Source organism: Drosophila albomicans, chromosome 2R (assembly GCF_009650485.2).
Source record: "Drosophila albomicans strain 15112-1751.03 chromosome 2R, ASM965048v2, whole genome shotgun sequence".
NCBI lineage: Eukaryota > Metazoa > Arthropoda > Insecta > Diptera > Drosophilidae > Drosophila > Drosophila albomicans.
In genome coordinates this window covers 20,691,963-20,717,924 of record NC_047631.2, presented here as the reverse complement: position 1 = coordinate 20,717,924, position 25,962 = coordinate 20,691,963, and the positions used below count along the sequence as shown (strand labels likewise).

Sequence of the window (25,962 nt, the reverse complement as noted above, 5' to 3'; positions counted from 1 at the left end):
AAAATAATTAATAAATAATAAAATAACAACAGATTAATAAAATATGTCAACTTAGACATAAACAACAAATAATTGTCAATAAATTTGCAATTTTAAAAATCCAACAAAAAGTGCAACGCAATTTCTATTTTAAGTTGGAATTGCAATTTTATTTTTCATATCTTATAAGCTTTATTGTCAATAAAACGTTCAAAAATTGAGATGCAAATAAATCGAGATTTTTGAGAAGCTTAAATACTTAAAAATGCCTGAAATATATATGTATTTTTTTCTAATATGCATTTTTACGAATATATTGCACAGCATGTAAATGGAGAGTGAGAAAAAGAGTAAATGGAGTAAGGGAGGAAGATTATGTATATTATTATATTTAAATCTCACTGGGTATGGGTAACAACAGCTGCAACCTATTAGATAGAAGTATGCAAAACCAAAAGCAACAATGACCAAGACGGATTCTGGACGGCATCAGGCAAAGGCATGCAGCATGGAGCATGGGGCATGCCCCATACCACAGGCAACAGTGTGAAGGAGCAAGCAATGCACATTGCATCCTTAGCATTAAAATAAGCAAAAGTAAACTAACAAAATTCGTTTATCAACGCCAAGCGATGTCTGCAGCGTAAGGAAAGTTCAGTCAAGGTGCAAAATAATTTGTTGCAATCAGCTTAGCAGAAAGCTGCTGGGGCAGAACTCTGTGCGGCAAAACTGTTAGCTACTGGAAGGATGCTGCCTAGCTGTTGGCTCTCTCTCTCTCTCTCACTCTTCCTCTCTCTCTGACAGGCATGGCCGGGCAAGTTTTCAATTTAGGTTGAATTATTATGACCTTAATTAACACGTCGTTTCATCATCAAATGATGCACTTCGTCTTATGCTTTTGTTGTAGATTTTTGGCATAGAAATGCTTCCATTGCTGCTGCTGCTGTCTACCATGTGTCCCCTTTCTATCTCTCTGGGCAGGTTGAGCTGCTGATTCGATTTTCTGCAGACATGCACTTTTACCGGAGCATAGCTCTAATCCCTGCCAAGTAACTGTTGCTGCTGTTGAGTCTGGGTTCAGTTCAGTTTTACTAATTTTCATTTTAATTAAATTCAAACTATGTTGACGCGCTGCTGGCGTTTGACGACGACGATGACGACGACGTCAAATCTTACACTTACAATTTTGATGCACCTGCTAATTGAGTAGCCGAAAATTGTTAATTGAAAATTGGTGTCCCCATCTTTAAAGTCGAGCTTTAAGCCAGCTTCAGCATCATCATTCATCATCTTTAGCTGGCTGTCAGCACTAACACAAATAATAATAATACTACTAGCCGCATTCGTCGCATTTGCTTTATGATTTCTTTTTTAATTTCCCCAAGGTATTTAGGAAAAAATTTAATAATATCAAATGTGAGGCCACAGCTCACAACCCACAACACAAGCAGTGCAGGACGAGTGCGCGCCTGGACACTCGTGGGGAACCAGACCGCGCCCAGGCTCACGACATGCGTACATGTAATTCCATATGTATTTGTTAGCAAACACATGCATGTGTGTGTGTATGTGTGCTTGTCTAGGTTTCCGCTTGGCCAAATTTGTTTACACTTTTTGTGTCCACTGTGCTGCCCACTCATAATTTCATTTTGAAATGTTTGTCGTATACGCGACGACGTCGAAAACTTTTCTGTCCCTGACATATGGCGCTAAGCCTGTCACATTATTAAACTTGCTTCATGAGGCAACTGGCTACCATCGAAAAAAAAACCGAAGGGAACCCGGCAACTTGTACTGCGCGGCTCATTTAACAAGTTCACAAAATGAGAGGAACCCTTGAGCAACAGCACGTGATTTGCATACAAGAAAACCGCAGCAACTTGTAGGCCAAAGACATTGCCTTTTAAATGGTGATGGTGGTGTTTGGGAGGAAGGAAGGTTAAGAGCGCCGAACTTAATTGCATGCCAAATGAAAAGTTGAAAAAACAACAAATACATAAAAAATAAAGAGTAGCGAAACCAAAAATTAAATGTGCGTTAAATTGTGAATAGACATGGCCAGCATTTTAATGGCCGCTAAAATTGTCCTTAGAATGCAATTTTTGTATAAATAGGAATAAACAGGAATATTGCAAAGCATACTAATAAAAAAACAGAAAGGGGTCAACACACTTAATGATGCCAATCATCGATAATGCTTTTTATAAGCACACTCGCAATTAGTTACAGCACAAAGTCTACACAAATAGATGTTTTTTGTCCAGCTGCGCTTTTGTAACTAGAAACTCAATAAAGGCACTTATATCAAATTATTTACAATACGAAAAAACGAGCAATTATTTAAGCGACAATTCAGAATTAGCTTAAAGCAAAATGCATTGCAAAAAAAAACTTCACACAAATCATTTTAATCAATAGATTCAATTTCAACAACTTAGTACTACAAATGTTTGAATCTATTGTGAAAATATAAAAAAAAAGAATTATTTGTTTAACAAAAAACTATTCAGATGCCAAAGTGAGCGATGATTTTTGAGTAGAGTTTAGCTTTAGAGCATAATCATCATTTCATTTGAGCTTCATCAGTTCACAGAACATATCCGTCAAATCTAAAATATTATTAAATTTCGGAGAAATTTTCAACAATAACATTTTAATCTTTAGCAATTTAACAAAATAGGACAGGAGATGGAATCTTGTCGCAATCCCAACGCTAATAAGCTTAAGGTTGGCCTCCCCCACCAAATCCTTCAGAATGAAAAGAATGTAAGTACCGCTAAATATTTGCATATACACTAAATATATCTTTGGCTTTGCAGAACTTTACGGAAGATGAGAAAAAAATTATTGGGGAACTAAAGCAACTATATCTGGAGACCATTAATCTGGACGTAAAGATGCAGCGGGAAATTTACAATATGGAAAAACAATACGAGATCAAGCACAATGAAATTTTTGAGAAACGCAAAAAGATACTCGAGTAAGTTCTCCAACAACTTTCAAATATAATCTTGATTTATCGCCTTTATTTTATAGTGATTTCAAGAAACAAAATCACGGTGACTCCACACGCAACGAGAATGTCTCCACCTTTTGGTTGAAGGTGCTGAAAGCCTCCTACACCGAATTCATTGGCAAGGAGGATGAGCGAATACTTTCAGTAAGTATAAAATTATTAAAAATATAATGATACTTAAATAGGAATACTTGCAGTATCTTTCTGATATACGCACCAAGCACTATAACGATGACACTGTCAAGTTTGTGATCGAGTTTCATTTTGATAAGAACGATTATTTCAAGAATCGCGTGCTCACCAAAACTTACATCTTGAACTGTGTACCCGATGCCGATGATCCTTTGTCCTACGATGGCGCCGAGATTGTGCGTTGCGAAGGCTGCAACATCGATTGGAAGCAACCGCACAATCGCGATAAGAAGGGTTCGTTCTTGAGTTGTAATTCTGTGTTAATTAATTAATTTGTATCTTCAAACTAGATCAACCCACTTTCTTTGATTTCTTCTCGCCACCGAATTTGCCTGATGACCCGGAGGATCCCAACTTTTGTGATATTAATGTTAATACTTTATTTTTGTATACTAGCTTTTAGGTTTGTAATATTTTTTTTTATTTTTCACAGGCTATTCTACAGAACGACTTTGAGTTGGGCTTCTATCTGAAGGAACGCGTTATTCCCAAGGCCGTCATCTTTTTTACTGGCGAAATTGCAGATTGTCAGAGCTCAGATGGCTCAGAAACCGAGTCTGAAAGCGATGAAGAATCAGATGTGGATGGCGAGGAAGAATCTTCGAATGGAAACAAATAACTCTCTAAATACGAAATGGCATATAAAGAATATATACATATTCTTAACATCTAATGAATATATACATACTCTTAACATCTAATCACATTTTCTAATCGAAATTGAACAATTGTTTATTCGAACTCTGTCTACACTCATCTTAGCTACCAAATAAACATTTCATCAATTTTCAATTCCAAAAAATGGTTTCTCGTTTTAATGCATCTTAACAAGTAAATTTTTTCGGGGGAGTTTTATACATTTCATTTAAGCAGACACGCACACACGTATAGGTAAGTTTATAGTACATTGTGTTTTATAGTGTTTTATTTTTGTTTTGTTTTTGTTTGCAAACATAATACTAACTCTGCGCTACAACCTTCACATGTAGACAGCAGGCTTTAAAGGGCGGCCAAAATATGGTGACTTTTTAACTTATTAATTATTTTTCGTACCACTTCATTTGTAGAGAATCTTTTGAACTTATTACTTATGCTTCGTTCCACTTCATTGCAGAGAATCTTTTTAACATATTATTTTTCGTACCACTTCATGCAGAGAATCTTTTTAACTTATTACATATTCTTCTTCGTTCCACTCCATTGTAGAGAATCATTCATTTAAGCGTGGGTTGATTATTCCATGATTTCACAGAAAGGATCGGGTACCGTTCACATATAAAATATATTTTTTGTATAGAATGCGATATTTTTTACTGTTGCTGAGCAGGCGATTGCTGCTGCAGCGGCTGCTGCTCATCATTGTCAATGCTGTTGTCATTGTTCGCCTCACTTGGCGCTTGTGCTTGCTCCTCGGGTTTAGCATTCTCTACATTCTTCTCTTCGGTCTGGTCTGGTGCTGGCTGTTTTTCCGTTTCCGTTCCGGGTTCGGTTTCTGTTTCTGGCGCCGTATCGTTTACAGTCGACGGTTGCTCTGTAGATGTTACCGTTAAATGCGTTGCAATCACCTCACAGTTGGGCTTCTGTCGCTTAAACATGCGCACACCCAACAACGTAACGCCAGTGCCGCTCACATCAATGTAGACCAGATTCGGTGAACACTGCACCAAATGCTCCAGCGTATAGTTGGTAATGTGCGTATAATTGCGCAACGAGATGCGCTCCAGTCGTGTGTTGGGCGATCGATTTGAATTGCGTATCCAAACGACATCGGGTTGCACAGGATTTTCAGCGCGTCCAAAACTGTAGACAGCACGATCGGAAATGTAGTTGGACAGCGCCATTGTCGGCCCTTGCGGACGGCTGCGCATGCGTCGCGCATAGTCGCGATCGAGCGGATCCAGGACATTCCAGAACATGGGATGTCCCACAACCTGCTCGAAATTGCCGCGTGGCTGGAAGCGGTGACGACGCGGTAGGAAGACATTCGCCATGCCACCTCCGCCAGCTCCTGCTCCAGCTCCAGCTCCTGCTTCACCTCCAGCTCCAGGTGCTGTTCCAGCTCCATTGCCACCGGCGCCCCGTCCACCCGTGTCGCTCATGAGATGTGGATTCATAAAGATGACTTGATCGCGTCGAGGCAAAAAACGACTATGCGCCGGATTATTATCATGTATTTGTATTTGTATGCGCTCCACTACATGCTCCAGCAACGATGCTATCACCGGATCACGTGGATAATCTGCTGGCGGATTATTCTCAACGTGTATGAATGCACGCGGCATTGCAGGCGCTGCTTCACCAGGACCAGCTGCCGCTTCTGCATTCTCTGGGTTCTCAGCTGGAGCGTTGTCGTTCGCGTTGGCGCTGGCGTTAATGTTGGCTGCGACAGCTGCTGCAGTGCGAGCCGGATCCAAGCTGGGAAGCGCTATAACCACCAGATTTGGCGGCTGCACTGACAGACTGGCGTCCGAGCTATGCCCGTTGCTTTGCGTCGTTGTATTATCGGACTTGTCGGAGGAAGACGCGGACGTTGATGAGGTATCCTCATCATCGGACTCCGGTATCAAGCAGCGCAAACGCATCGTTGTGCGTGACGTTGCTCTTGCTTCACTATTGTTCTCCTTTCTCTCGTTGCAATTGTCTGATTGAAATGTATCACTTGGCGGTTTCGTCGCATCTGTTGTTGTTGCTGCTGTTGGCTGTGCATTACACTGCGCATATTTGCGTAAATGTTCCATAGCCGCTCGCGAAGTGGAGGGTTCATCATCGCTTAGCGCCTTGTGAGAGTCGGGCTGTGAGCTACTTGGCACATCGGACTTCATAAGCAGCGGAGGTCCTTGTGGCATATTGGGAGGCGATTCCAACAGCAGTTCCCTCAACGTTTCCACAGCACTAAAGCATTGCAGATCGCCATTATTGATGGGAGTTAAACGCAAATCGAGCACCTGAATGATTTAAAAGATAGCTAAACAATACCAAACTAAATTCAAGCAGAGATCGTACCTCCAGCTTAGAAAAACCGAAGCGTGCAGCCATGCTGCCATAAGGTACAAATTTGCACATCATCTGACACCCTTTGAGACTCAGTCGACGCAAAGCGGGCAGTTTCGAGAGCGCCATTATATAGTAGGGTTCAAACCAGTTGTTGTCCTCAATACTCAAATCCTATAAGCATGCTGGTTAGATCAATTATGCGATTCTAATTGGATATATTGATACATTACCTCTAAGACAACCAAATGCTTTTCTATCGTATGAAATATGCTTTTGACATGATCGCCAACTTTAACACTACAATCCTTTAAGGTTAAGCGCTTCAACGATGCCGGAAACTCCGATATATGTATCTGTATGGTAATATTTTATTAATAAGACACGAATTGCTAATAAGATCTAGCTTACGTATTCAAAATCCAAGCTAACTCCAACCAGCTCCAGAACCTCCAAATGTGTGGCCACTTTGGGAAAGACCGAGGTCAGTGTACAAGTGAATTGCTTAAATTCCCCAGCCACATGCTGCGACGAAGGTGGACCACATATCTTGATGATGCGCGTCTTTTCCGTGGCGCGGCCAAGAATCTCCTCCAGAATACCCAAAGGTAACGGTGCACTGCTGAGATCAATATTGTGCCAGAATCGATGATCCAAGAGCAGACTCTCAAAACGAGGTGAGCAACTACAAAATTAACAATACTTAAGAAATATAAATGGAATACAACTCAATTTGCGGTATTTCTTACAGCATCATCGCCATGATCGATGATGAGTCGAGGTACTGAAATATCTCGTATAACAACTCGTCGCATAAATCCAGCAGATTGTGTTCGTGACGCTCTTCGTGATCATCATCTTGTGTCTGTTGTTCTTTTTTGCGTTGTTTCCGTTCCGGTTGCTCCTGCTGCTGTTGCTGCTGCACTTGCCCCTCTTGACCAATTGTTTGTTGGTGGGGCGCGTCCGCTTGCTTGCTGCTGCCGCATTCGCTTTCCGACAAGCGCCGCTTTTGCCCGCCAACAAAAGCGCTATGTACATTATTCATATTATTTTGTGTAACGGCAACGGTGGAGTTTTTAAAACCTCTATTTCTTTTTTGCCGAAAAAAACGAAAACAGCACGTCAAACCAGTCCGAAATTCTTCTTCATTTGCTATTCCCAGGGACGCGCAAACAGCTGTTGGTTGGGCCGTCCATGGACAAAAACCTGTTGACCTATCGATAGTACAATTCGCGGTTTTCGTTAACACTTTACAGCACTGTCATAACGGTCAACTAAATACTTTAGGTATTTTAATTCTGCGTTGTGGACTCGCCTTTTATTAACAAAATTAATTTGTATGCGAAACTAGTTTAAGCAAGAGCTTATTGCATTTCTAAGTACCAACAACGTTATATTACATTAATCCAATTGGTTATTGTACTGAATTACCTATTAGAACATGCGGTATATTATAACAGTAGAATTGGGTATATTTTAGTACATTTAAAAAATACACCTCGGTAATACACAACACTGGTGTTCGTTGGCTCTCGCGTGTTTGTGTTGCTATTTTTCGGCAGTTATTGAATTAAAATGTCTTTATTTCGGCACATTCGCAAGCTTAACGCCTTGCAAAATGTACGCCAACTCTCGAGTGCCGGACTCAAAAGCAGCACCCTACAATACGCCACAGATCCGCAGCCGCAATTCACAGATGCCGAGACTCAACAACTGCTCCAATCCATGACGCAACTGCAGCTGGACAAAGTGTTCCGCAAACGCACCGTGCCGGATAACAGTGTACACACGCAATTCATGACTACGGCGCAGCTGGAAAAGGAGTTTTTGCAGACGATTGAGAAGGCGCAACAATTGCTTCAAATGCCACCGGTTGTCAAGATCAAAGAGGACACCGAACGCATTATTTCCAAAGATCCAGCGCTGAAAGATTTTGCCACCACCAAATATGTGTTCACAGACATCACCTTCGGGTTGCCGCAGTCGGAACGCAAAGTCGTCGTACGTGACGTGGATGGTACATTGTCCTATGCCACACTGGACATCACGAAACGCATGAATCAATTGTATTTTCCGCTCGACGGACGCAAATTCTACACGCCTCGCATGTTCTCCGACGAGCAACTGTTCCAGCGTTGCCTGGACGAGCATAAATATGAATTCATTTTGGATCGTTTGACTGTTCAATACGAACCTTACGAGGCCGAGTTCCACAACATTTCAGCCAAAGTGTTTGAGCATTTGAATGAATCCAAACAATTTGATCAATTGCGTTCAACGCGTCACTTTGGACCCATGGCTTTCTTCTACGCCTGGCATCGTTGCATCGACGATCTGCTTTACGATATGATACGTCGCGATTATCTGCTCAATGCCGTCCAACTGATTGCGCTAAGCTACAAGATACATAAAGTGCCGCTCGATTATCAAGCGACTCTCCGTCAATTGGAGGAACTGCAGCCGTCGCCGGCTGTCAAAGCGTTAGCCGAACTGCGCAGCGGTTTACGGCAGCATCAAGCGAAAGGCATTGAGAATGAGATACAGACGGCAATTGGCAAAACAGAAACCGATTTCCAGGCCGACGAGATCAGTTTACGTTTCATTGAGCAATACATAGGCAGCGAGCATGCACTGAAGAAGGTACAGCTAGAGTTGGCGGTGCAAACGCTCAAGGAGCTCAACCTGGAGAAACAGCAGCTGTATGAGGGTCTGAAGAAGGCACACGGTGTACAGCAGCAAGCCTCATAAAGTTGGATCACTATTACTTATTGTTATTTCCCCCGAAAAATAAATACAAACTAAGCCCAACATTAAAGTGTTTTATCTTAATTTGCTATTTATTCATATACTAATGAATTAATTAAAAATTATGACTATAGCAGTCTTTATAAACAGAACATTCGTGTTATTCCCCTAACTAAATACTAACTTCATCTTTATCCTTTTGCTGAATGTATTTTTAAAAGATAGCCCACAGTCACTCATTTAATAGAAATTAAATTATGTATACAAATTTAAAGCAGACAGGCTTCATAATCTAAACATTCTTTATTGTTTCACTTAAATACAAATTAAACCAAAAACTTCAAATTCATGTTGCAGGACTTCTAAATCTTAATATGACAGCCTTTGCTTAACGATTAACATAACTTAATTATATGTATATGCAATGATTCGAAAAATCAGGCTTTATATTCAGACCATATTTTTAACTTTTCCTTCTCTTAACTAATAACAAACATAAATGCATTTCCTGCTATTTCTTGAAAAACTTCAATATGCGCTGCTGATAGGCCATCATGCATCTTCTCTTGTGCCACGCCGCACTTGCTGAACTCCCAAATTGTCGACTGCAAATAGTGCAACGCTTGGCCGCCGCTTTCCTGCTATAACGTGACCATTGCTTAGACAGATTAAAGAGTTTGGCATTGCAGCAGGCAGCATTTAGCAGTCGATGCAACACGAAATTTGCCATTGTAGAGAATCTTTTACGGCACTGCTGGCACCCATAGAGATTCTCATTGGAATGCTGCTCGATGTGCTTGGCCAGCTCACTTCGGCTACTCCACATGACACCACACTGTAGATGCGGACATTTGAAGGACCTTTTTGTTTTTTTCGATTTGGCAGGACGTGCTGGACAAATCAAGTTGTGCTGCGACATATAGAACTCGTTGCGCACCATCTTGCCACACGCAGTGCACAGAGCACGCGGTGCCCAGTGCACGGCCAAATGGCTCTGATGCTCCTGCAGTAAGCTGGCGATTTCACCACAGATGCGACATTCTAGCATTCCATTGGGAAATATGTTTGTATTTTCGCTGACCAACTTAAGAAATTTGCGTTCCTCTTCAGCTTCAGATGCTGTTGTTGCTGGCTTCTCGAATACCAGTTCCCATTCATCTGTCAAATCGCGTTCACATTGAATGGCCACATCAACTGTTGTCTTCAAATCCGTTTGCATCTCTCGACAACGCGTAGGAAGCGAATTCTCTGGAGGTAATGTCATTACAGCTCGATCTTTCATTTGTTTTGTGGTGACAACTGGGTGATTGGCATTGGAACTGGTCGCCCGAGCAGGTTGTATATTATGGGCATCATCAGTTTTGGAGATTTGCATTTTATTCGCTAGGCTTTTGCTAATTGTTGCCGACACTGAAATGTTGTTGTCGCGAGCAAACTTCTCGCTTATAATGACGGTGTCCACCAACACTATTTCCGGCAGTTCGAATATGGGCACCTTTATAGGTGTTATCTGCGGGAAAAACAAATTAATTTATACAACAATTTATTTTAAATTTAATTTACTTTTGCGGGAATCTTTTTAGGAAGCATTTTGCCGGTGTGTTTACAGCTGTTTAAAATGATTGACGTCTCTGAATGGTTAATTTCAGAGTTGCATTTTATCGGTGAAAGCAAACCGATTTCGATAGGCACAGGTCGGTTGTTATTGGTCACTGGGCGGTTCTTTTAAAAACATGAAAATAATAATTAAGATTTTTTTATCGCTTTTTACTTGTTTTTTTTTTTATTAAAACGTTACAATTTAATGCTATTACACTTTTGCTTATAAACGAAAGAAACAAATTATCGTCAATTGGTACAATTCATCATATTTTATACACCGAACTTCTATCAAACAACAATCGCAAACACAATTTGTAATAAACTCATAGAGAGGAGAGCGAAAACAAACAAATTAAATTAAAAAAAAATAAAATTGTAAAAATTATGTATGTGCGGAAGGACAGATAATGCATATCAAAAATCAGTTAATGTCTCTCATTAGGGGCATAAATCGCCATGTGTTTTATGTACAAAACGAAATGTTGTCTCTTATATGTATGTTTAGTATATACGAAGTATGTCATTGAACGTGCGCGAATGTTTTGTGTGTTGTTTGGTGGGGCCATAATCATAATGGATAAGCCTGGATATTGCGGAAGTCCCTTTCATTTCATTTATCAATAAGTCAAGTATTTGATGTGTGTCGTGTTGTGCTGAGCTGTTCTGTGCTGTTTGTTGCATCCTGTTGTTCCATTTTATGGTAATTCTAACTAAATATTTTCTTTTCAGTAAAAATTAATCGCGATCAAAAATAAAGTCGATGCTTTTGTATTGATAGCGATTTCTATAGGTGCCACTTCTACCACTTCTTCTTATGTTCATCCATTGAAACACCACCGGGTCCCAAGGAAACAATCATGAGCAGTCCACCAATGACGGATAGTGTCTGAAATAAACATTGTTTTAATAAGCAATACCGAATAACACAATGCTTCCTTCAAAGCTTACCTGGAAAAAGTCGTATTTCAAGAAATCTCTGAGCGGTTTGTATGACGGAATAGTCCACCAAGCATTGTGGTACAAGTTGAGTATGGTGAGCAACGCGACCAGAATTAGCGCCGACAACTTTGTCTTATAGCCAAGCACAACAAGTACCATCAATGTGGATCCAATAATGTCCTGAATCACATTCCACACGCTCAACTCGAAGCGAATCAGAGTAATGAACATGAAAGCCAACAAAATGCGGCCAGCCAACTGCATGAAGTTCTTGGGCTTATTGTCACCCAGAGATGGCACACCAGCAAATAAACTGCGTCCCTCAATTCTCGCCTCAGCAAGCACCAGGAGCAGGGCACCGATCAATGCAAAGTTACGCAGCAAGAACTGGAAATCCCACAGGATCGAGTACGCAATTGTCTACAAAAGTCAATAGAGCAAAAACTTAGCTCAAAAGTAAGTTGGATAGTATTTCTAGACTCACCTGCAGCACAACGATGAAGAAGAGCAGACCAACAGCAATGTCAACCTTGAACCGAGCCATCACCATGCCACATCCGCCCAGTTGTCCAATCAGATTGGTTAGCACAAAGACGGTGGCCAGAAACTTGCCACAGCCCCAGCTCATGTCCATGTATTCGCGCTGCTCGTTCCACTGGAAATACATACGCAGACCATCCTCGAAGAAGGTGGCAATGAGACACAGCCGCGCCACCGTTGGCAGCACATTTTTGCCACGCTTGATCACCTTAATAGAGGGAAAGAAGACAAATTGATAACAGCTTTAGCATACGAACTTCATTTGAGGGGTTTTACTTGTTTTTTTTTTAAACTTTGATAAGTTATAATTAAAAAATAAGTAGCTATACCAATGCAAAAGTTGTGTTTCAGCTACGATCTCTATATATATTTTTTCCCTCAATATAATAGTATGCTTTCCCTATTGGACTACTGAAAACTATAAATAACTTTAAGAATAGTAAATATAATTTAAACATATGTTCCTAATGTTAAAAGTTCTAGGCTCTTATCGCTTTCGATGTTTATATGGGCGGAGAGACTGATTAAACATAAACATAAAATATGTACAGCGGGTATTGAAAAAACTAATTTGAAAATATTTTCGCTAGATGTAACTTTAAATATTTTGAAATTATTTAATAAATAATAATAGTATAATGAAAGAAAGTATTTAAAAGCCACTTCCACAATTTAGAAATCAATTCTCGTCATTGTTATCTAAGAGACTGAGACTGACAAATAATAATTACAATTTATTTAAAGCCAGTTTTCTAAAACACGGCTAAGCATGTTAATTGATCTCCCCCTGTTGCTAGACTTAATGTATAGTCTGCTGAAACTATTTGTGTTTTCAATGAAATTGAGAGATAGCTAGAAAAACCAATAAAAATAAAATACAATGGAAATATGCGTGCGCCGGTGTGTAGTTAGTTTAGTGATAAGAGAGCAGCGAGGCTCGAGTATCGATGATAAGATGACATCCACTCAATTTGATTATGATAAGAGCTTCAAATTTACAATACGCGTAGAGCGTGGCTTTTTTTCTTCAACAAGACAGTGTTGATTTGGCAAGACAAAAGACGTAAGACGAGTGAAACGGAGGAGAATGAATGGAGAATGGGGAATGGGGAATGACGTGTCTCTCACAACAGCTCTCTCAGCGTCTTCACGTTATCTGTGAGCTCGCTTTTACTTTATTATAGATTTGTAACGGGTTTGGTGTATGATGTTGTCTAGTTCGATCGAATCGTTCATGGCATAATTTGAATATATGTAAATGCACAAATACCTATGCGAGCCACACTCATGTGTGTGCGTGAAAAGCGAGTTAGCAATTTGAAATGTTTTCCATTCCCCCAAAAAAAGTTATTACGGAACTCGAACTTGATGTTAGATGCCGCTCACTCTCACCACTTTCACTTGTGTAGGCCTCACACACACACGCATAGACATTCAAACACGCACACATAATAACGCACACTCACTCACACACATACAGAGTAACCGCATATGGCGTTGTTCCAACAATTGCCAATTAGATATGAATTTCTAACTTGACAGCTGCATTTCTTTGGCAAGGTGGCAGCCCAAAAACTAATAAGCTAGCCGATCTTGCACAAGTGCATTTATTTTTGGGGGTCAGTGTAGACTCTACACATTGCTTTCGCTGCTGTTGCTGCACTTGAGCTTCGAACTTTTGCCGCGTTTGGATGACGTTGGCAGTTTTCTATCGCTTTTGCCTCAGTTGTACTCCAAGTTGAGGCCGTTTTAATGGCTATAAATGGTGCACAGCCAGTTGGCAATTTGACTACTGATTTGCTACGTCTAATCAGCATTATGTGGCGAGGTCGTCGTCATGCTACTTTCACGGTTATTTGCTTGCGATCCCAAAGACCAATTTTACCTGTTCAGCCACATCTTCGGTTTTTGCAATGTATTCGTTGGGTATGCTCATGATGTTGGCAGTTTCTGCTGCTGCTGTTGCTGCTGCTACTGTGTTCAGACCGTTCGACACCGACCGTTAGCAAAGAAAAGACGCCTACAACGCGTTTTGTCGTCACCTTTGTGCTTGCAGTAAATGAAAATTAACAAAAAATCATGAATAAACCAGGAAATTAAAACACACACACAACACGGGCGGCAGACGACGATATCGAAGCGCTACACAACACGGACGATAGGCTCGCTTATCGTCTGGCAAAGAGCACAACTCTGTTCACACTGTTATCGATAAATCGTACATTTGTGACTACGCTTCCCGGAGAACGTCGATTAATGGCGTTCAATTGTCGTGAATGAAAAGCGTGCTAGATTGATTTAAGAAAAAAGTAAATAATTAATAAATAAATAAACCACTTGATCATAATGGCCACAATAGCTAAGCGACAGAAGGTGGAAGATGTTGAACAACTTGAGACATCGCCCACATCACAGAAGCAGGGCAAAAAACACAAAAAATCCAAGAAATCTTCGCCAGGGGAAAATGCCGCTGAAAACTCCGGCGATTGGGATGTGGACGACTATAAAACAGAATATGAAAGCGAAGAGCACTGGGAATTACGACGGGATTTCATGCTAGCACACAAGGATCGCTTCGACGAGGAACGCTTAGTGTGTTTGGCACAAACATTCATTAACATGGAATTCATGGGCTGCAAATATCCCAATGAAACGATGTTATTAGTCGCCGAGCTGTCCAAAGATATTGCCGAAGAGTTCCGGAAGAATCGTGCCTTGCGTCTGAAGCGTACGTTTGTCTCCGCCTCGGATGCTGCGGAACAGCGCGCCAAAGGTAGAAGGAAACAATAATAATAAATAAACTTTAAACAAATATCATATGTATTAAGAACGGCAGAAAATGATTAAAATGAAAACACTAGTAAATATGACGTTGAGAACACAAAAATCCCCCAATCCTCCTCCTTATTCCCAAAACAAAACTAGGGCGAAAAGTTGGAGCAGCTGCTGCCAGGTCAGAGGTGCAATCCCTGCAATCAGCTAGCAGCCGAGACCGGCTTTGCTTCGGCGGCGGCGAGCCAGTCAATCTCTTTGCCGGATTACGGTACGGTAATCTTGTCATCTATCTCGCTGGTGGACGCTCTTGTCTGCGCAACTCTTGCAACACCGTCAAAATGAAATACGAGGAACGTTCCACTGAAGCTCAACAAGCAATAGCTGACGATGTCTCCAAAACAGCAGAGATTCTGCTTAACGATGAGGTTATCGCAACTGGCATCGGCGAGAACTTGAAGATTGCCAAGCTGGCAGCCTATAAACAAGCCATCCTCCTGCTCCAAACTCATTGCTACAGCATCAAGGTAAATACTTAAAGAAATATGTTATTTCTACAATATAACTTACATTTCATAATTTTGCAGTTAAATGCCTCGCGTGAGACTATCAAAGTGGAAAAGGGAAAGAATGGTGTCAATATTAATGTGACCAAAGAGTCGGCTGACAACTTGGGAGAACCCAAATTGGACAAAAACAACAAAGGCTATCACATGATGCGTCTAATGGGATGGACAGGAGGCGGCTTGGGGCGTTCCAAGCAGGGACGTGAAGAGCCAGTGGGGTAGGTGCTTCCAAGGAAAAAAATCAAAAAATTCTCTAATGAATTTCATTTTTAGTTATCTGCTTAAGAACAACCGCATGGGCTTAGGTTCGAATGATCCGCATGCCAATTTGGCCGATTATCGCAAACTAATTGAGAACTATGTAAACTCGGATGACATGCGAGACATGCAGTTTGAGCCCACCTTCTCCAAGGAAGAACGCGCCGCTCTCCATCAGTAAGTTTGCATTATTATAATATTTTAGTAAAATATTGATATCTCTTTATTTTTTTAGGGTTGCTAGCAAATTCGGTCTGCGTTCCAATAGCTATGGCGTGGGAGAATCACGGCGCCTGCTAATCACCAAGAAAATCGCCTATGAAATCATACTTACTGAAGTGCTTAATCGACGAAATCCCAAGTTTTGCGATCGTTATTTTGTTCAAGTTCCGATGCAAAAAGCGCACTTGTTTCCTGGTCATGTGGCAGCCTTAGATTTGGAGAACTTAACGGAGTAGAGTCTAGTGCATATTCAACAAATTGTTTTATTTTATTGTTTTCTGCGTATATATATAAGTTATGATTGATTGATGTAAATAAATCTTAATTAAGTGCAACTCTACATTTTCAAACTGCCCTCGCATTGCATTGCACGCTTACGCTGCAAGGCGAATGGCAAATGCATGTGCGTAATGCTGTGAATGGCGCTTAGCAGGACAATAACGAGTTGCTAACGTCGATTTACTTTGTTTTGTTTTTTTCTTTTGTTTGAGTTAAAGATGAGTGGCAGGTGTCCTCGCTGCAACTGCGAGGCAACTGGACAGAATCGTTTGGTCACCGACAGCTGCGGACATAGTAAATGCCGCCAGTGTTTGTTAAACGATGTTGCCGACTGCTTAGAGTGCAATGAGGCAACAAATAACACCATCGAAGTGCCTCAAGACACTGAAATACCTGCAGTAGAGTCCCAGCTATCCCACGATGAGTCACCTGCTAGTCATATAACAGTCACAGAACAAGGCTATCACTGCAGCGTGTGCAACAAATCCTTTCGCAGTCGCACACAGCAATATTATCACCGAGCCTGCGGCAATGAGGCGCTTAAGCAATTTGCTTGTACGCTATGTGATCGAGTAAGTTTTCTCAGCACCCTCTCGAATATCCTTTTATATAATCACTTATTTTTCTTTTGCAGCGCTTTGCTACACGCTCGCATCTTAAGTATCATCAGAATAGTCACGAGAACAACGAACAGCACAGCTGTTCTGTTTGCCATAAGAACTTTAAGCAACAGCTTGTCCTGCAGCGTCACATGCGTGTCCATAAGACTGAAACATTCACTTGTCCGCAATGCCAAAAGCAGTTCCGCAGCCAGAACGCTCTCGACACGCACAGTCAAGTGCACAGCGGTCAGAGTTTGCCTTACAAATGTGAGGTTTGTGGCAAACACTATTTGACTAAGGCGAATTTAAAGCAACACCGATTGAAGCACGATCAAAACAGCACTCGTTACGCTTGCTCCATCTGCTCTAAATCCTTTCTGCGCCAAACCACCCTCAGGCTGCATCAGGCGCGGCACAGTCAACGCCCACGACATTCGTGTCCACAATGCTATAAAACATTCAACGATCTGGATGCGTTGGCGCGTCACAAGAAGCAGCATGCCATAACGCATCGTTATCGGTGCATTGACTGCGATGTGACCGTTAATAGAAGGGACAACATGATACGCCACATGCGGGCCATGCATCCCGGCGTGCCGTTCGATGCAGGTGTCGAAATCATTGGAAACGAGTCGCTTAACCAGGAAGGTGAACCTCCAGTTGCAGCTGCAGAGGAAGCAACACACACACCGAACATTCAACGCTACAATAGCGTTATCATGAGCGTGGGCAATGTGCAGCCAGTGGATGTGGCTGCCTGGCTGCCACCAGAGCCAGAGCCGGAGCCTGAGCCCGAAATGCAGCAACAACAATTCGTTCAACAGCAACAACAATTCATTCAACAGCCACCAACTGTGCAAGATGAAGTGCAAAAAGAGAATGTGAAACTCTATCGCAAAATCATTTTGGATTTGGACAACGAAGAGTACTCCAATGAGCTGAGCACTGTGATGGATCTGGAGCATGAAATAGCACCCGAGCATGTGCATCAAGTATCGATGCAACAGCCGCCGTTGCATCAACGTCTGCATTGGCGCAAGAATTACAAGAATTTTTACGAAAACGAACACACAGATTAAGAATGCAAAAAGGGTTTGCGTGACAGCAAATTGGTCACGCCTTTTTTGACATAAGCAGACAGACGTCATAATTTAAAGAAATCTATATATATATATAGATAGCCGAAGTCTGGCTGCTTGCCATATTGCTGTCGACGTCAATGCCAAGATGCCGTAACATTGTTATTTTAAGTAGTCTTCAATATGCCCAACGCACAATCGGATCGAGATGCTTTAGAGGCAGTCTATGAACTGACCCAAGGAGCTACTGCACAACGTAATTGGCGTAAGTTGCTGATTTTGGGCGACACTTTCGATGTGCAGCTTAAACGTAAACTACTCTGGATTTGGCCAACTGCCAAGAACTTGATGCAATTCCAACTTAAACTCAACGAACTGCGCATCCAGAATGTGCTGAGCATTGGCTGTGGCAACGGACTCCTCGAGTGGCTGTTGACAGCGGTGGGAGCTGAGGATTCTTTACGTGTTTATGGTCTGGAACGAGATGCCAACTGGTGGCGCAGCAAATATGCTATACGCAGCTTTATTCCACTCAACTACATCGAATCATCTGAGTACAATTGTCAATTATCTGGTGACTTTTTGAGGCAATGCTGTTGTGGATTACCGCCACAAGCGTTGCTCTTCTGTTACTTTAATAATCGTGTGGCATTTCTTGAATATCTGTCGGCATTTGCCGGCAGTTGGCTTATTATAATTGGTCCACAACCGTCACTTGGAATACACACGGATCCAAATCCGCTGCAGCCGGAGTTGCCCGATTGCAATCGCTGGGCGTTGCATAGCTTAATCAATTGGACTGAACACAATGTAGTTGCATTGTACAAAAAATTACCATAAACTATAGCTATACGTGTAATTTAATTGTAATAATTAATCATAATAATAATATTAATTCCTATTGACCTCGATGTGAAATCTGCAAGCGGGAATTGTTTGCACCTCCGCGGTGACGGTGCTATTGATGCCCAGATTGCTAAGAGCACCACGCACCAGGCCACAGGTGAAGGCCACAAATTTGGGTGCCTGTTCTAATTGCTTGGCGCCCGGTGAGATGCGTGTTAGGAACCGGAATGCTTTGTCTTGCACCACATACATGCCATGATTGTTTGTCCGCAAATTATCGACCTGCTTTTTGTAGATGAGTGTCCAGAAATCAGTGCAGATGAACTTCATGGTCTCCAGTTCGTCCTTAAAGCGTGTGCCATCTCTTGTGAGACGTTCAATCAGCCGATATCCTGTAGTGAAGCCAATGTACTCCAGCGTGGCCAGATCATGTTGATCCTGCGTGTGGAAGACGCATTAAATAGTTGTACCCACTTTGCTGTTCACTTACCTTGCTGGCGTCTAGACAATAGTTCACTATCTCTGCATGCAAGCAATCGAAAACAATTTCCTCAGACATTTTATAAAACACTCCCTCTGTTTATTGTTACGATTTGCATTCGCAGCTTACTTCAACAGCTGATTTTAGCGCTAACATGGGAATGGCCTTTATAAATGATTAAGAGACGTTTCAAGTTATCGGCTTTGTCATCGGTTGAAAGTTTTAAATAAAATAAAGTAGGAAATTCCACAAAAATGTATGTTTTATGCATCTCTATCGGTATCTTCAATAAGAGTTGGCTTTTACCAAGAGATTTCCGCTTATCGTTAACTTCAACATCTGATTTTTTATTGTCGTTTGAAGTTATCGGAGCTAATTTAATTTAAATTTTTGTGACGCTCCGTAAATGATAACTTACTTTGTAGGAAGAGAAACAATAATTAACTATTTACATGATGCTGGTTATCGTTAGTTTCAACAGCTGAGTGTTGATTATATTATTTTATATACAACCACAGTTGTTATTGTTACTGTTAACTTCAACAGCTGACTATATCGTAAACACGTGAATGTCAACGCCTCGACTTCAAATCGGCAGAAAAATGTATACAAAGTGATAGAGCGTCCGCAAATAAATTGAAATTCCGTGGAAAGTGCAATAATATGGTGAACCTAGATCTGCGCCAGACCTCGGCGCTGCACAGTCTGGTCTGTCAGTCCATATTAGTATTAATTTGTTTGATCTGCTTTGGCTACGGCGGTTTAAGCGGCGCCAAGTTTGTCTTCGATGACACGGTGGCCATTGTGAAGAACAAAAATGTTTATACGCTGCCCACCAACTGGACAGCAATATTTAGTCACGACTTCTGGGGTGCTCCGCTTCTAAGTGCCGATTCCCATAAGTCCTTTCGTCCACTGACAACGCTAATGTTTCACTATGAATACGCTCTGCTGGGATTAGGCGCCTCTCACATGAAGTTCCTCAATCTGTTGCTACACTGCGTCAACACATTGCTGATGTGGCGTTTGGTGCGCTCGCTGTACGTCGAGGACATTGACATTGAACGCTGGGCCACCATTTCCGCAGCACTCTTTGCCGCCCATCCAATTCATGTTGAAGCCGTTTCCGGCGTCGTCGGACGTGCGGAGCTCATGTTCGGCCTCATCCATTTGCTTTGTCTACTGCTGACGGTGGCCAGCGTAGATAAACGTGGCGGCAGCACCATCATCTCCATACTGCTCCTCACTGCCATTGGAATGCTGTTTAAGGAGTCCGCAGTAACAATTCCTTTGTCCTGTGCCGCACTGGATTACTTTCAAAATGGGACCTATATGCTGCCTCTGAAACTGCAGCAACGCATCATCACCACACGCCTACGTTACCTCGTCTATTTATTTGGAACTGGGCTACTAATCGTGCTGCGTCTCTGGTGGCAGAACTTTGAGGCACCCGAATTTAAAGCCGTGGACAATCCCATTGCGCATAGTGAGCAGCTGTTGACGCGCGGCTTATCGCAGCAGTATCTGTATGTGATGAATTTCTGGCTAATGCTATGCCCGCAATGGTTGTGTTTCGATTGGGCACTCGGCTGTATCCAACTAGTCACGAGCATTTGGGATATGCGACTGCAGGCTGTGATTGCATTCTACAGCTTCATATTCGTCTCACTGATGAACTTTCGCCGGCTTGCGGGCTTGATGATTGGCTTGGCCTTGATGGTCATACCCTTTCTTCCCGCCTCGGGCATCATTCGTGTGGGATTCGTGATTGCGGAGCGCACACTCTACGTGCCCTCCATGGGCTTCTGCTTGCTGTTCGTCTATGGCTTCTTGTACTGCTACAACTACATGGCAGATCAAGCACATTGGCGGCATCTGCTCCAAGCACTCCTCATGCTGCTCTTTGCTGTACTGATGCTGCGCACCCGGCAGCGTGCTGCCGACTGGCTTAACGAGGAACAACTCTTCAGTTCAGCTCTACAAGTGTGTCCCAACAATGCCAAAGTGCACTACAACATCGCTCGGCTGGCGACCGATATGGGCAACAGTTCGAGAGCTTTTCAGCACTATCACCGAGCCATCGAGCTCTATCCGGAGTACGAATCGGCGCTTATGAATCTGGGAAACCTGTATCGTGAGCATGGACAACTGCAGACTGCCGAGAAGTTTATACGTGCTGCACTCGCAGCGTATCCTGCGTTTCCCGTCGCCTGGATGAATCTGGGCATTGTGCAGTCGGCCCAGAAGAAGTACACCGAAGCGTTGGACAGCTATAAACAGGCGCTGAAGTATCGCACGGATTATGCAGTCTGCTATTATAATATGGGCAATTTGTATTTGGAGCAGCAGCGTTATGCGGAGGCACTGCATCATTGGCAGCATGCTGTAGCCGTGAATCCCCGTCAACCCAAGGCATGGGCCAATATTCTAACGATGTTAGACAATCGCTCAATGTACGAGGATGCACTGCGTCTTTCTGAGCAGGGACTGATGCAGTTGCCGCATGAGCCCAGCATCATGTTCATACGAGCCAATGTGTTGGGCAAACTGAAGCATTACGTCGAAGCGGAGTCACTGTATAAACAGGTTATTGAGCTCGATCCACACAATATGCTATATCACACGAATCTAGGTGTGCTCTACCATCGCTGGGACAAAGTTCAAGAGGCGATCGATTCATATAGAACTGCTATCAGTATTAATGCCGTACGATCGACGACTGCGAGGGACAATCTGGGTAAGCTGTTGAAGCGTATGGAGCGCGAAGCTATCAATGAACAGTAAAGCAAATTTAGAGATACTGCATCTACTATAAATATATAAATCATTTATAGTATCTGGTCATTAGCGTAAGCAACTTTTAGCTAAAAATACATCATAGGTTAGTTCAACTTATTATAGAAATTTAACTCCCCTCAAACTGCTGTCCAATGTCCCAATTAGCACATAAATCTTTCACACTATCTCTACAAAAGAATTTACTATTATTTCCCACCTACAATGTCCTATAAATAACCTGCGAATCCAATCCTAATTAACACAAAACTTTTGCTATAACTAAGCAACATTGAACGAAGAATATATCATAGGTTAGTCTAACTTATTAATATCTTTTAAATGAGTCTCCAAACTGAAGCAATATAAAGATTTCCGCCAACAATTTCCATTAAAAAAACCTCTAAAACAATTCCTAATTAACAATAATCGTTCGGTCTAGTAAACCAGTTTTTACTATAATATATCGTAGGTTAGTTTAACTTATTATTGACTTCTAATTGACTATAATTTCCCACCTACAACTTCCAATACAAACCTGTAACACCATTCCTAATTAACACCGATCTGTTTTGATCGACGAAATTCATAGTTGTGAATAACTTTTAAACAATTACATATGCATCACACATTTTAGCAGTTAAGTCAAAGCAATATATATTTTATATTTATTTATTTATTCAAGGGTATGTACAATTAAGATTAGAACTAAATAATGATCGATCCAACTAGGCGAGAAGAACATAAGTTAATTAATCTAAGACATAAAAACTACTCACAAAATACAAATACTTTCGAGAGCAGCGAACCAATGCTGGCACCGAATCGAAATCGAATCAATTCCATTACAGTATTCGCATTACTACAAAATAATAATACCGAGAATTACATAAACTATTTATAAACTATATATATAGGAATATACAAACACACATACATAATCAGACGATCCACAAAAGGGGGAACACGAAACAAGACAAAAACGAAATAAATTGAATACAAATTGAACAAAGGGTTGCGTTTTGTTGTAAGGAAGGTAATCACAATGTTAATAACAATAATGATAAGCAATAATATGCAAATACAATATGATGAAATACGCAATATGCATGTGTACGTAAATGTATAACAAAAGTCTTTGATGTTGAGATGCACGTCTGTTTAGATTTGGGCGAGCTAGCGAGCGAGCAACGGCGTTACAACTTAAACTATGACAATTACAAATAATAATATATAGTGAACAAATAAAAGTATATATAACACAGTGTTTGCACAGCAACGGCGACTGTCAATTGAAGGAAGGGAAGGACAATTTATAATATGGGCGGGGCAATCATGGCTTATATATTTGTATATGTGTGGCGGCTATTAGAGCAGCACAAATTCCTCACTCTCGCTGTCGTCAGGATCATGCTCATAGCTGTTCAGTGGCGGCAAAGTGGAACCCTCTAGTTCCTGAGTCAATGTTGCCACTTGCTTTATAAGTGGCTTGTAGAGTGAATCACTCATTTCATCGCGTGCATGATCCATGCAACGACCACGAGAGAAAGTAAATAGCGGATAATTCATTTCAATGCAATCAGCTTGCTGCGGTTGCTGTTGCTGCTGCATCTGTTGTTGTTGTTGTTGCTGCTGCTGCCATTGTGGCAAGTTGGTTTTGTCCATTGTAGCACCCGAAGCACAACGCATAGGATGCAAGTACTAAAAAAAGTATTTTTAATAAAAAAAATTGACTTTAATCAATTATTTTCTGCACTCACCAATTGCACGCTTTCCACAAAACTGTCGAAATCAGTTTTAGTGGCACAATAGAATCCAATGCAGCAACTGGGATCCATTTTACTCGATTTCAATTTGCGCGGCGACTTGCAATGAAACGAGTGCATGGAGAACGTCTCCTGATTCACATCCACCATCTCCTGGCAGTAATGCGGATCCAAATGTATCAGTTTATCCTCCTGGAAACCCACAAAATACAACGAATGCTTCGGCTTGCCACCAATGATGCCCAGACAATGCTCCGTGCTCAGCAGAAGTTTCAGACAATGCGCATAAACAGGATTCAATTTGTCGGTACCAAGACGCAATGGTATTAACACAATCAAGGATTTCCAGTGCTGTTGTTGATCCGGTTTATTGTTGGCGCTATTGCAACGCTTCGATTGCTGCCAAGGCACATTAGGTTTGGGCACTGGCTCTGGGATGCTGCATAGCTCCTCCACGTCTTGCATGTAAACTGAGGAAAGGGAGGATATGAAGTTGTTGTAGATAAGTTGAGGGTGCTAGCTTACTGGTGCAATCCTTGGCCACATAAACGCATATATTGTCAAAGTCGGCATTCTCTTGAGCGGCCAGCTCTAAGGCGTGTCTGTAAATCGAAAGAAAGTATCTCAGAAATCTATCACAATCTCCTCTGTTTTCAGTACTCACTTTAGCAGATACGAAACTGAGGCTGGACCATACCAGTCGCCTGGTTTCTTGCCCAGCTGCTCGCCCAGCCGCACCAGTGCGTGTATGGAGAAGGGGCTGCTTTTGGAGGAGCTGTCGCCAAACCATTTGATTATCTTCTTATGCATGTTATCCTCATACGTCGAATGCAGCTGCGAATCCGAATCATAACGCCAGCCTGGTTAAAGTTACGGTAACAGTTTAGTAAAGATTGTGTTGTAAACATAGTCAGCTACTTACTGCGTCCAAGGAAGTGACAGATGAGTCCTTGGGCCAACAGCATTTGGCCGCTGCGCAGCATGCAACCCCAGCCACAATCCGATGTATAATTGGAGCCATTCATTGTGGGAAACTCGCGACGATAGGTCATCCAAATGCGACTGTAAAAGTCGCGTCGAAAGCCCTCAATGCCCTCTTCCCATGGACTCTCGGCCAGCTGATTCTCTGCAGCATCCATGCCGAGTTCTTGGGGCACCACAATCTCATCGATTTGCTGCGGATTCAATGTGGGATACAAGGCAGAGGATGACGATGGTACTGTTGTTGTTGTTGTTGACGTTGCCTGTTCACTGTCGTACGCTGATGTTGCATTGTCGGGCGTTGCATCGGCGCCACTTGGCAGCTCCGTGACGGAGTTCTCCATGCTGACGGGTGGCGTGAAACGACGATGATAACAACGACCCAGCAGCCAAACGGGCTGCTCTTTCGAGAAGCTCGTCTGACGCATTTTGCCGCTCCAGCCGTACTTGACATTGTGCCACATGGCCACCAGCTTCGATTCCATGCCCTTGGTAGGCGTGCGATTAGCTGCCAGCTCGGCATCCTCATTATGCTGTTCCACGTGACCGCAATTGCTGTGACTATTGTTGTTGCTGCCGCCATAAAGCTGACTAAACGCATTCATGAAACGTGATGACGTCGATATTTTACGCTGAGGTGTCGTCTCCAATTTGGCGTTTTGACTTCCTGCTGACGCAGCAACTGCAGCAGCAGCAGCGATTGCTGTGTGGTGTGGTATGGTTTGTATTGGTGCCGCCTGCTCCTCCTCGATGGCGCCATCCTGCACAGCGCCATCTACCAAGTGGTGGCCAGCAGCGCCGCTTGTCTCGAATATGGCGAGCTTGTCTTCGGTCAGCTGGGAGAGCAGTCCATCATAGTTCATCTGTTTGCAGGAGGAAGAGGAGAAATTGCGTCGACAACGACGCTTGGTTCGTCGTAATTTCGTGAATTTCAAAAACAAGGGCATGGCACAGTCACAACAAAAGAAAAACAAAAACAAACAAACAATTGCAATATTCCCAGAGTGCTGTTGGCCACTTGCTGGCTTTGCTGGCTCTGACACCACTGAATCATGATCATGGGCATTTTGGTGCTCGTTGCTGTTGTGTCTGTGCCGTTTTTGCTGATTATCGATATTTACTCACCGTTTATTTGTTTAAAAATATGAGAATGATAAAGTTAAGCTTTAGTTTTCTGCGTGTTTGTATTCGTATTCATACGTTCATGCGTCGCTCTTATGCGAAATTGGTGTGTACACAAGTGCAAGTTACATGATAATTAGAAATTAAACGTATTTTTGTATTTTTTATATACTAAATAATACGAATTAAATTCTATTGTGTTTTAATAC

At 42.1% G+C, this 25,962-nt stretch overlaps 11 protein-coding genes across 12 annotated transcripts; 6 read left to right on the top strand and 5 right to left on the bottom strand.

Moving 5' to 3' along the window:
• Positions 1–2,548: 2,548 nt before the first annotated feature.
• On the top strand, positions 2,549–3,989 carry LOC117573597 (nucleosome assembly protein 1-like 1). The gene is made up of 6 exons (XM_034256891.2): positions 2,549–2,745; positions 2,799–2,959; positions 3,016–3,139; positions 3,193–3,421; positions 3,478–3,557; positions 3,621–3,989. Exons 1-6 carry the CDS (start codon positions 2,668–2,670, stop codon positions 3,804–3,806), a joined length of 858 nt encoding a protein of 285 aa, XP_034112782.1. The 5' UTR covers positions 2,549–2,667; the 3' UTR covers positions 3,807–3,989.
• LOC117575041 (uncharacterized) lies at positions 3,705–7,340 on the bottom strand. Its single transcript, XM_034259122.2, has 5 exons — positions 6,928–7,340; positions 6,590–6,863; positions 6,412–6,534; positions 6,191–6,352; positions 3,705–6,132 (listed from the first exon to the last, which is right to left on the bottom strand). Exons 1-5 carry the CDS (start codon positions 7,221–7,223, stop codon positions 4,498–4,500), a joined length of 2,490 nt encoding a protein of 829 aa, XP_034115013.2. The 5' UTR covers positions 7,224–7,340; the 3' UTR covers positions 3,705–4,497.
• A 338-nt stretch (positions 7,341–7,678) lies between these two features.
• Positions 7,679–8,993, top strand: LOC117575358 (28S ribosomal protein S22, mitochondrial). Its single transcript, XM_034259523.2, has one exon. It carries the CDS (start codon positions 7,754–7,756, stop codon positions 8,924–8,926), a length of 1,173 nt encoding a protein of 390 aa, XP_034115414.1. The 5' UTR covers positions 7,679–7,753; the 3' UTR covers positions 8,927–8,993.
• A 218-nt stretch (positions 8,994–9,211) lies between these two features.
• LOC117575359 (zinc finger protein 267) lies at positions 9,212–10,540 on the bottom strand. Its single transcript, XM_034259524.2, has 2 exons — positions 10,487–10,540; positions 9,212–10,433 (listed from the first exon to the last, which is right to left on the bottom strand). Exons 1-2 carry the CDS (start codon positions 10,511–10,513, stop codon positions 9,435–9,437), a joined length of 1,026 nt encoding a protein of 341 aa, XP_034115415.1. The 5' UTR covers positions 10,514–10,540; the 3' UTR covers positions 9,212–9,434.
• A 135-nt stretch (positions 10,541–10,675) lies between these two features.
• LOC117574629 (surfeit locus protein 4 homolog) lies at positions 10,676–14,146 on the bottom strand. Its single transcript, XM_034258518.2, has 4 exons — positions 13,890–14,146; positions 11,949–12,212; positions 11,474–11,884; positions 10,676–11,411 (listed from the first exon to the last, which is right to left on the bottom strand). The coding sequence occupies exons 1-4, from the start codon at positions 13,938–13,940 to the stop codon at positions 11,325–11,327; spliced, it is 813 nt and encodes a 270-aa protein (XP_034114409.1). The 5' UTR covers positions 13,941–14,146; the 3' UTR covers positions 10,676–11,324.
• A 49-nt stretch (positions 14,147–14,195) lies between these two features.
• Positions 14,196–16,161, top strand: LOC117574627 (NF-kappa-B-repressing factor). Its single transcript, XM_034258517.2, has 5 exons — positions 14,196–14,777; positions 14,930–15,303; positions 15,364–15,560; positions 15,616–15,777; positions 15,836–16,161. Exons 1-5 carry the CDS (start codon positions 14,351–14,353, stop codon positions 16,056–16,058), a joined length of 1,383 nt encoding a protein of 460 aa, XP_034114408.1. The 5' UTR covers positions 14,196–14,350; the 3' UTR covers positions 16,059–16,161.
• Positions 16,162–16,234: 73 nt separating this feature from the next.
• LOC117575476 (zinc finger protein 454) lies at positions 16,235–17,782 on the top strand. Its single transcript, XM_034259709.2, has 2 exons — positions 16,235–16,673; positions 16,736–17,782. Exons 1-2 carry the CDS (start codon positions 16,320–16,322, stop codon positions 17,780–17,782), a joined length of 1,401 nt encoding a protein of 466 aa, XP_034115600.1. The 5' UTR covers positions 16,235–16,319.
• A 183-nt stretch (positions 17,783–17,965) lies between these two features.
• Positions 17,966–18,622, top strand: LOC117575477 (uncharacterized). Its single transcript, XM_034259710.2, has one exon. It carries the CDS (start codon positions 17,966–17,968, stop codon positions 18,620–18,622), a length of 657 nt encoding a protein of 218 aa, XP_034115601.1.
• Positions 18,623–18,624: 2 nt separating this feature from the next.
• Positions 18,625–19,600, bottom strand: LOC117575478 (trafficking protein particle complex subunit 6b). Its single transcript, XM_034259711.2, has 3 exons — positions 19,528–19,600; positions 19,119–19,274; positions 18,625–19,066 (listed from the first exon to the last, which is right to left on the bottom strand). The coding sequence occupies exons 2-3, from the start codon at positions 19,185–19,187 to the stop codon at positions 18,674–18,676; spliced, it is 462 nt and encodes a 153-aa protein (XP_034115602.1). The 5' UTR covers positions 19,188–19,274; positions 19,528–19,600; the 3' UTR covers positions 18,625–18,673.
• Positions 19,601–19,658: 58 nt separating this feature from the next.
• LOC117576265 (protein O-mannosyl-transferase TMTC4) lies at positions 19,659–22,787 on the top strand. The gene has a single exon (XM_034260908.2). The coding sequence runs from the start codon at positions 19,773–19,775 to the stop codon at positions 21,891–21,893; it is 2,121 nt and encodes a 706-aa protein (XP_034116799.1). The 5' UTR covers positions 19,659–19,772; the 3' UTR covers positions 21,894–22,787.
• Positions 22,788–22,887: 100 nt separating this feature from the next.
• Positions 22,888–25,872, bottom strand: LOC117576266 (cysteine protease ATG4D). 2 transcript variants are annotated; one of them, XM_034260909.2, is made up of 6 exons: positions 25,757–25,872; positions 24,573–25,494; positions 24,315–24,510; positions 24,176–24,252; positions 23,645–24,120; positions 22,888–23,585 (listed from the first exon to the last, which is right to left on the bottom strand). In XM_034260909.2, the coding sequence occupies exons 2-6, from the start codon at positions 25,492–25,494 to the stop codon at positions 23,253–23,255; spliced, it is 2,004 nt and encodes a 667-aa protein (XP_034116800.1). In that variant the 5' UTR covers positions 25,757–25,872; the 3' UTR covers positions 22,888–23,252. The 2 variants fall into 2 exon arrangements, with proteins under 2 accessions (XP_034116800.1, XP_051863619.1); XM_052007659.1 differs by lacking the exon at positions 25,757–25,872 and having other exon boundaries at positions 24,573–25,675.
• Between the last annotated feature and the right edge of the window lie 90 nt (positions 25,873–25,962).

What these genes read in the sequence shown, in the direction of transcription:
- LOC117573597 (XM_034256891.2), top strand. Translation starts at nt 2,668, where the DNA reads ATGGAATCTTGTCGCAATCCCAACGCTAATAAGCTTAAGGTTGGCCTC. An exon ending in TCCTTCAGAATGAAAAGAAT is followed by an intron (nt 2,746 to 2,798) that starts GTAAGTACCGCT and finishes TTGGCTTTGCAG; the next exon opens with AACTTTACGGAAGATGAGAA. An exon ending in CCAACTTTTGTGATATTAAT is followed by an intron (nt 3,558 to 3,620) that starts GTTAATACTTTA and finishes TATTTTTCACAG; the next exon opens with GCTATTCTACAGAACGACTT.
- LOC117575041 (XM_034259122.2), bottom strand. Translation starts at nt 7,223, where the DNA reads ATGAATAATGTACATAGCGCTTTTGTTGGCGGGCAAAAGCGGCGCTTG. An exon ending in TCGATCATGGCGATGATGCT is followed by an intron (nt 6,864 to 6,927) that starts GTAAGAAATACC and finishes TTAATTTTGTAG; the next exon opens with TTGCTCACCTCGTTTTGAGA. An exon ending in TTAGCTTGGATTTTGAATAC is followed by an intron (nt 6,535 to 6,589) that starts GTAAGCTAGATC and finishes ATTACCATACAG; the next exon opens with ATACATATATCGGAGTTTCC.
- LOC117575358 (XM_034259523.2), top strand. Translation starts at nt 7,754, where the DNA reads ATGTCTTTATTTCGGCACATTCGCAAGCTTAACGCCTTGCAAAATGTA.
- LOC117575359 (XM_034259524.2), bottom strand. Translation starts at nt 10,513, where the DNA reads ATGCTTCCTAAAAAGATTCCCGCAAAA. An exon ending in CTAAAAAGATTCCCGCAAAA is followed by an intron (nt 10,434 to 10,486) that starts GTAAATTAAATT and finishes TTTTTCCCGCAG; the next exon opens with ATAACACCTATAAAGGTGCC.
- LOC117574629 (XM_034258518.2), bottom strand. Translation starts at nt 13,940, where the DNA reads ATGAGCATACCCAACGAATACATTGCAAAAACCGAAGATGTGGCTGAA. An exon ending in CCGAAGATGTGGCTGAACAG is followed by an intron (nt 12,213 to 13,889) that starts GTAAAATTGGTC and finishes CCCTCTATTAAG; the next exon opens with GTGATCAAGCGTGGCAAAAA. An exon ending in TGAAATACGACTTTTTCCAG is followed by an intron (nt 11,412 to 11,473) that starts GTAAGCTTTGAA and finishes TGTTTATTTCAG; the next exon opens with ACACTATCCGTCATTGGTGG.
- LOC117574627 (XM_034258517.2), top strand. Translation starts at nt 14,351, where the DNA reads ATGGCCACAATAGCTAAGCGACAGAAGGTGGAAGATGTTGAACAACTT. An exon ending in TGCGGAACAGCGCGCCAAAG is followed by an intron (nt 14,778 to 14,929) that starts GTAGAAGGAAAC and finishes AAACAAAACTAG; the next exon opens with GGCGAAAAGTTGGAGCAGCT. An exon ending in GAACGCGCCGCTCTCCATCA is followed by an intron (nt 15,778 to 15,835) that starts GTAAGTTTGCAT and finishes TTATTTTTTTAG; the next exon opens with GGTTGCTAGCAAATTCGGTC.
- LOC117575476 (XM_034259709.2), top strand. Translation starts at nt 16,320, where the DNA reads ATGAGTGGCAGGTGTCCTCGCTGCAACTGCGAGGCAACTGGACAGAAT. An exon ending in CTTGTACGCTATGTGATCGA is followed by an intron (nt 16,674 to 16,735) that starts GTAAGTTTTCTC and finishes TTTCTTTTGCAG; the next exon opens with CGCTTTGCTACACGCTCGCA.
- LOC117575477 (XM_034259710.2), top strand. Translation starts at nt 17,966, where the DNA reads ATGCCCAACGCACAATCGGATCGAGATGCTTTAGAGGCAGTCTATGAA.
- LOC117575478 (XM_034259711.2), bottom strand. Translation starts at nt 19,187, where the DNA reads ATGTCTGAGGAAATTGTTTTCGATTGCTTGCATGCAGAGATAGTGAAC. An exon ending in ATTGTCTAGACGCCAGCAAG is followed by an intron (nt 19,067 to 19,118) that starts GTAAGTGAACAG and finishes TTCCACACGCAG; the next exon opens with GATCAACATGATCTGGCCAC.
- LOC117576265 (XM_034260908.2), top strand. Translation starts at nt 19,773, where the DNA reads ATGGTGAACCTAGATCTGCGCCAGACCTCGGCGCTGCACAGTCTGGTC.
- LOC117576266 (XM_052007659.1), bottom strand. Translation starts at nt 25,578, where the DNA reads ATGCCCTTGTTTTTGAAATTCACGAAATTACGACGAACCAAGCGTCGT. An exon ending in CTGTCACTTCCTTGGACGCA is followed by an intron (nt 24,511 to 24,572) that starts GTAAGTAGCTGA and finishes AACTTTAACCAG; the next exon opens with GCTGGCGTTATGATTCGGAT. An exon ending in TCAGTTTCGTATCTGCTAAA is followed by an intron (nt 24,253 to 24,314) that starts GTGAGTACTGAA and finishes TTCGATTTACAG; the next exon opens with ACACGCCTTAGAGCTGGCCG.